We start from the raw sequence: 7,163 nt of genomic DNA, 5'->3' as shown, positions 1-7,163 counted from the left end.
AAAAATATTATAAAGTGTGTAGTGTGATAATTTTGAGAGTTTGAAATTTTTACTTTTTACCTTAAATTTTTACTTTTTCACAACATAACTATTGATAATTTAAATATTGAACATCACTGTCACGATTTGATATATTTTATTAAAAAATAAATAAAAAATCTCACCGAAAAAATACCAAACATGTGTTATGTTATCATGGCAATACAATTTACACATTGAGATGGAATTTAAGCCCAGATTAGGTTGGGCCTACTTATGGTCCATTCTGTACACAAACTTGTCCATTCCACATTTGTCGTCGTCGCCGCCGCGTGTATCGTCGTGATGAGGGGCTGCAGCGGTGAACTTTTTCTTGTCATTCTCGGAGATTCCTACTTGTCATAAGCAGCGTATTAGGCTTTGGTATTTTGCATGGAGATCGCTTTCAACTAGAGATGAGACGCGAAATTGCATTTTAAGCTTGATTAGCTCTAAGAATTAGACATCTGGTGATTTGATTCCTGAGAACCTCGCTCTAAGAATTACTCTCCGTATCCGTTTTTTCTTTCTATTTCTTGATGCTTAGGTTGTTTAAGTCTGTTACTGAGTCATTAGCCTCATGAAAGGTTTCATTTGCTCAAACATGGAGGAGGGTTATAGCCCCTAAATGCTATTCCATTCCATGCTCTGTTTTCTCACTGCAATTCTAGGTGTTCGAGTATTGCTTGAATTACCTCGTCTGGACGCCTAACAGACGTCCTGTGAATGATTAGTCTGATGGTGTGGTGAGATTGCCGCATTAGATGTGGAATTTGGTTCTCCTTTTCGGCAGACACTATGTTACAGGAAGATCTTTACGCCATGTCCCCGATACCTTTTGATATTGTGGGTCCCTTATTTTTTTTTATGGGATTTCATGGATCTAAAGGCCAACATTTGTTCTTGTCATACAGGGAGAAACGATCCAAGAGTAGCGTAAACAAGGCTTCCTTTCTGCACAAGCATTAGGCATAGGGTCAAGTCTCTTGCACTAACTAATATGATCAGATGCCCTTATGTTATTGATTCCATTGATTGTGCTCGACTGCCTTTTCCCTTTTAGATGCTAGAGTGCCTTTGCCCGCCTTCCTCGTAAAGTCTCACCTTTTGGGCTCTAAGAGGGAAGATATACATATCTCTAACTGTCACCAGTAGTTTACCAGTATTTGAAATATCATTCTACCTCGTTAAAAATTTGGTGATCAGATAGTGATGCTCTAAGCTTCAAGAGAGGCACCCTTGAGTTTACAATGTACGGCATGAGAAGGGTGAATCAGGCAAATATAAAGATACATTCTTTTATTAATTGTAAAAGTAAAATAACGTGGATAAGCTTACAAAATGTTCACGCCTTCGATTGATACAGCTGATAAAATATAAACTTATATTTAAGTTTGATGATTATTTTACGGCACTCAAAGTGTGTGCAACCAAGTTGTTTGAGGCCTTGAATAATACTGTACGGGCAATTACAAAACACTGAACAGATTCATCTGTGTGCCATCTGGTCGCCCTCCTTGTTTGTTATAACACCCTTGTACCAACTCATGATTCTTGCTATGAACTCTGAAGAAAGAGCATAGAGTTAACGTTGCACCACATTTACTCAGAACTAGATAGAAATTAAAGGTAGTGAATATAGTCAATTTTCCCATACACTGGATGCGGAACCGTTGAGAAATTATAATTTGCCGACAAGCAAAAAAAAATTGTCTAAAAAAATATGATGCATGTGAGTTTTAGCCTTCAGAGTAAATCAAAGTTTGGCAATAACATATGGAATATCTTTCAACTTTTATCACATTATTGATTTGATTAATATTTATCGTACCTCCATCATCAAGTGTTGAACGCTTTTGATTAATGTTTATCATACCTTCGATCATCATGAAGTGTTGGACGTTATTTCTGGAAACATTCTGTCTCTTGCCGTGTTCCTCGTGTTGACTTTGTGAAGAGGCCAGGTATATTATTGCGTCAAAGTTTTTCTGAAAGTAGGAAATTGATTAAAGGTCGATGCTATGCTATCTTTTTCATTAGCAAACTAGTCTACAAGAATATGGAAAGAAAAAAAGCTGATCAATTGAGGTTTGTACTCTATGTTCATCAGATAGCTTGTCAAATTGTGGCTGTAACTGCTCAGGTATATTCCTCTTCAGTTCCTTTATTAGAGCCTGCATAAAGCATGATAGAGTACTGGGAATTGTGCTTTGGAGGGATGGTAGTTGGGGGGGAGGTCAAATACTTTCGATCTCTCTTACTTCGCATATGCAATCGGGTGCTACGTTATGCTCTATAAGATTTTGCAAGTCTCCACGGATATTGTAAAGCCTGTGGTGAGCCAATGGCTTCTTGCCATTAGATTTAGGTCCCTAAAAACAAAATCTGTAGTTTTCTAGTTGATGTATGATTTGATACTTACTGCTTTGGACTTTGCTCCTGTATCACGTTCGTTGCAAGATTGGCAATTTTATCTTCCCATCCGGTCTGGATATCTTGGTCTTCCTCCAAGTTAGAACTGCAGCAAAAAATAGCACATTAAAGATGTGGAGAATCCGGAATCCAAAGTAGTAACCAATTTCTATGTTGGGCTTGAGGGATGTCAAAAAGCTCTAAATTAACTGCCATTATAGAATATGTTATATATGAAGATTATGGCGTTATATTACTTGAAGTGCCAAGTAGCTTCAAATGAGCGTATGGCTTGTCTTAGGTTATTCTTGGACATGTTGGCAATTTTATTGGCCAACTGCTGTGGTAGCTCTATCCCTTCTTGTGTTGCTATGAACATCAAAACTTTGACAATCTGTCAAAGATAAATGCAGTGGTGAAAGGAAAACTTTGAAGTTCATGTTTTGGGTGAGCACGTGAATTTGAGACTTGAAAGCATTAGGTTGCTACCTCTTCATTTGAAGGCTCAAGAAGTTGGACAACTGTGCAAAGTGGCTTTAAGGGCAGTAGCTTCGACATGTCTCTGCAGCAAAAGAATACTTTGTTACACCCTTTAAACTTCCCCAAGATCCACTTGATGTATATTAGGGCATCAGTAGACAGCTTGTCTGCCTCATATAGAATGATAGCTGCATGTACATTTTTATGGCATACTATGTTATTGGCTTGCACCTTTGAATTTGAATAATCGTATTAAAAATGCGTGGAAATGCCTTTGCAGTTTTCCTGAGTGCATTGCAAGGTTTTATTGGACAGCATCTCGTTTTCCTCTTTGATAAGCTCCACAAGTATATGCTTCTCGTAGCCTTTTAATTCGGAGATATTGACTTCAATATGTTGGGTTGATGCCATCCAGTTTACAAGGACACTACTTACTGCTTCTCCCTGTGTAATGGATAATACAAGGTCAATGTCGGAAAACAAGGCCGTCTTTCTTGGGCATTTCAGATTTTGCCGTCCAGGTAAGAGAACGCATAGGAGATTCTACCACTATCCAGTTCACCTTTAAATACCCATGTTTTCAGCTTTTACACTAACTCAGTATATTAATTATCAGCTCTAGCTTCAATTTTATGGCTCGAAATCATGACCTAGTATAATGCTTGTATAAAAATATCAATTAATTTATTAAAACTCGGGGGCTAGTAAAAATATTTTGGTCTGAAATATGCCTAAACATGGTTGAGCTCGGAGCAAATTCCTTAATTTAGAATTTGAATCAAACATTACTTGACTAGGCTTGAAAAACGTGCAAGCTAACTTGAATCCATGCTAAAATTTTGAGGATGAGTCAGATGCGTTGTTCTCATGATTTCATAACTTGTGAGGTTTATCCTTTTAGTTATGAATCATTAGTGGAGCTACATCCATCTATATGAAAAATATGCAACTGGAACTAAATATTTGTTATGTGTCAGAAGTATTGATGAACGTCTCCCTGTTCTGACATTTTAAGCTTTTAGATGGGGTGCCGATTCAACTGAATGGAACCAATTTTTGTGATCAACTTGTGGTTGACTAAACAACAGTCAGTAATACAAGTATTTTCTCAGTCTTCAAGATGTTTCATCATGTGCAAGTGCTACCAACTTTCGACCCTTAAGTTTTTCCGTAAAATTAAACCAAACAAACAAAAGAAAGAGAAAAAAAAACAGTCAAATCAATGGGTTGTTATTGTAGTAATATAAGTATATAACATAAAGACGACGAGGTTCAAGTTTTTTCGTGTGCAAGTGCTACCAACTTTCGACCCTTAAGCTTTCACCATGTAAGAATTGCGTCATTGAATATGAAAATTACCTTAAGTTGAAATTCCTTGGATTCTTCTCTTGCCTGTGGATGATAAAGACAAGAGGTTCAAGTTTTTTATCGTGAAATTCAATTGTTTTATCTTATCAGATGGATGACACTTTTGTCGTACCTGTACTTTGTCTGGCCCAAAGGCCTCTCTGAGCAAAGCCCAAATCATGGTTCTTTTTCCAACCCCTGGGCTTCCTTCAAATATGAAATGACCACATTCTTCTGCTTTATTATGCCAATTCCTAACTCTACTCTGTAGCCGAAGAGCTGTTGTCCGGTTACATATAAAATCTGGCAGCAATATAGGCCGATACTTATCTGCCCACACATATTTCCTTTCATTCCCTATCATTTTTGTTGTCTCCTTGTTCTTATATGTAGCTCCTACAGCTGCTGGACGTCTCGGTAGCAGAGAGGGTGATGATTCAAATGCTGGTCGTACTGGTGGTGATGTTCCGGTACATGACAGCGGTATTGACAGCAGAGAGGGTTGTGCTTGTGCCGTTGGTTGTGTTATCTGTGGTAGAGGACAATGCACATCTTCTCGTGGTGATCCTTCAGATTCTTTCTCCCTCAATGGCTTCTCCTTGGTTGACAAGTTGGCAGTTTCCACGCCCAAAACGGAAGGAAAAGCAACTTTTTTCCTCTCATATTTTAAACCAGTTTTTGTAGATTTGTCCATGATCTGGTTATGAGTTCTAAGGGGCGCAAAGGGGGCTCTTTCCTCCACATTTTCGGGGGCTGCCGCTATCTCATTGGAGTTCTTTTCATGTTTCTTCAAAGTAAACCAAGAAGAACCCCATTCCTGCATCTTCGCAGCAAAAGATGACTTGGAACCAGAACCAGCGAAACTTGTTGCGTGAATTTCCCTTCCAGGACTTGACCCTGATAGTCGTTCTCGATTGATTACGAGTGAGAAGTCTGTCAAGCCCTTGTAGTAAGGGCTGCTGGTAGAAATTCTTGCTTCTTCAAGTGCATTTCTTCTATGTTTATTTGTCCCCGAAGTTAACAGTGACCCGCAAGCCAAGGAAGATGATACGAAGGACTTACCAGGAGGAGGAACATAGGAGTGGGAAAAAGAACTTTGAGTGTTGATATCAGGTGCAGATTTGGAACGTGGCATCAAGGGACTCGGCATCGAAAGACCTGAGATTGACAAGGTTCTTTCTGTTTAACTACTTAATTCGAGAAGACAATTATTGTTTCATGGTTTGACACATGCGTGATATAGGACACGAAAATGATCTGTTTTTGTTACATTAGACCGTTATTACCGAGGGGAAATTAACGTGATTTTCTATGACTTGCCTTACACAACTTTACTTTAAGCTTGGCATTCTGTTGGACCAAGATTACTTCCACTAATAACATCAAGCCTACTTAATTAATTAAGAACATGATACATAAAAATTAAATTAAAGATAGGACAAATAATTTAATATGACAAAAAAGAAATAAAAAAATGATAGTTAAAATATAATATTGGACTTGATTGATAAATAATAGTTTATTTGATTTGATTGATTAAATTGATGATAAATTATTATTTTTTTAATAATTAAAATAATATTATTTATTAAGAGTAATATTTTAATTTAAATTCAATGATTTGATTGATTTAAGATAAATAATTAGTAGATAGATAAATAACATAACAATAAAGAACAAATACCATAGATAAATTATCAATTGATTAATAATATGCCACTTGAAACCGTGCCAAAAAATATAAAAGGTGTAAAATAAATAATTAGAGGTCCAATAATATACTAAACGATTTTAATATTATTTTGATTTTATGAGACCAAACAACTCTAATTTTGGTACGATGAACATAACGATGCCAACAAATAAATAAACTTATGGAATTAAACGAGCAATTTTATTTTTACTTTTTAATACATATTTTACACATTTCATAATGTTGTTAAATATTAGAATCTGAAAATGTTGAATTGTAAAGAAGCAATCTTTGCTAGAGTAAATTTTGTTTCTTTCTTCAACATTGTTCAATATAATTATACTTGTTTTGTTTAATTCGTTTATATTTAACTTATTTTATTTCTTCTCGACAAATTGTTTTCCTGGTTCCAATAATATTTATTCCATTTATGTTTCCAAGTTCCGCCTGTATTTAATTTGTTCCACGTAGGTTTATGTATTTTGTCTTGGTTGTCTTTTGGTTAGAACTTAGAAGAAACTTATTTTGTATTTGTTTTCCATATATTTGTTTATTAGTTCAGTTTAATTATAGTTATATATTGTAATGATGTTTGAAAAAATAGAATTGCCAAGTTTCAATTTTAAATTATTATTTTTGTGAGATAATTCATTTAAGCCTATTTCAATTTTCATTATGTCATCGGAGTAGGCCGGTCTCTTGTGGGACGGTTTCATGAATCTTTATCTGTGAGACGGGTCAACCCTACCGATATTCACAATAAAAAGTAAATACTCTTAGCATAGAAAGTAATAATTTTTCATGGATGACCCAAATAAGAGATTCGTCTCACAAAATACGACCTGTGAGACCATCTCACACAAGTTTTTGCCAAATTTTCGACTAGAACAAATAATTCTTAAAGGGTATGTAAGATCAGTAATCATGTGGAGAAAACTATTCCCTCATACTCAATTTACAATGTAAGAATCTCTAAATAAATTTCCCCACATCCCACATATGAGTATAAAATTAGAACTCCATATTCAAAATGTGACATTCAAAATGTGACACTACGTGTAATATTTTAAATTTTCACAAATTAATTAACATGATACATGTCCTAATCATGCACAAATATTTAAATTTAGTGATCATTAAATAATTATTAGCTCCAAACTACATTAATATATCATCTCCAACGGGTTATAAAATTTAAAGTTGTCGTAAAAAT

General features: G+C 35.5%; 1 protein-coding gene across 2 annotated transcripts; it reads right to left on the bottom strand.

The window, feature by feature from the left end:
* Positions 1-212: 212 nt before the first annotated feature.
* On the bottom strand, positions 213-5,557 carry LOC140970638 (replication factor C subunit 3-like). Of its 2 annotated transcripts, XM_073432454.1 has the most exons (10): positions 4,391-5,557; positions 4,270-4,302; positions 3,183-3,354; positions 2,920-3,098; positions 2,688-2,824; positions 2,441-2,536; positions 2,280-2,349; positions 2,115-2,192; positions 1,895-2,006; positions 213-1,584 (listed from the first exon to the last, which is right to left on the bottom strand). In XM_073432454.1, exons 1-10 carry the CDS (start codon positions 5,405-5,407, stop codon positions 1,508-1,510), a joined length of 1,971 nt encoding a protein of 656 aa, XP_073288555.1. In that variant the 5' UTR covers positions 5,408-5,557; the 3' UTR covers positions 213-1,507. The 2 variants fall into 2 exon arrangements, with proteins under 2 accessions (XP_073288555.1, XP_073288554.1); XM_073432453.1 differs by having other exon boundaries at positions 213-2,006.
* Positions 5,558-7,163: the final 1,606 nt, after the last annotated feature.

Source organism: Primulina huaijiensis, chromosome 2 (genome assembly GCF_012295235.1).
Source record: "Primulina huaijiensis isolate GDHJ02 chromosome 2, ASM1229523v2, whole genome shotgun sequence".
NCBI classification, from domain to species: Eukaryota; Viridiplantae; Streptophyta; class Magnoliopsida; order Lamiales; family Gesneriaceae; genus Primulina; species Primulina huaijiensis.
The sequence above is the reverse complement of the archived record's forward strand: the minus strand, read 5'-3'. Positions and strand labels throughout refer to the sequence as shown.

Bases quoted from the DNA above. Each gene is read 5' to 3' on its own strand.
- LOC140970638 (XM_073432453.1), bottom strand. From the start codon at position 5,407: ATGCCGAGTCCCTTGATGCCACGTTCCAAATCTGCACCTGATATCAAC. The intron at 3,099-3,182 runs GCATTTCCACGC...ATGTACATGCAG, and splicing joins CACTCAGGAAAACTGCAAAG to CTATCATTCTATATGAGGCA. The intron at 2,825-2,919 runs GTAGCAACCTAA...TATCTTTGACAG, and splicing joins TTGAGCCTTCAAATGAAGAG to ATTGTCAAAGTTTTGATGTT.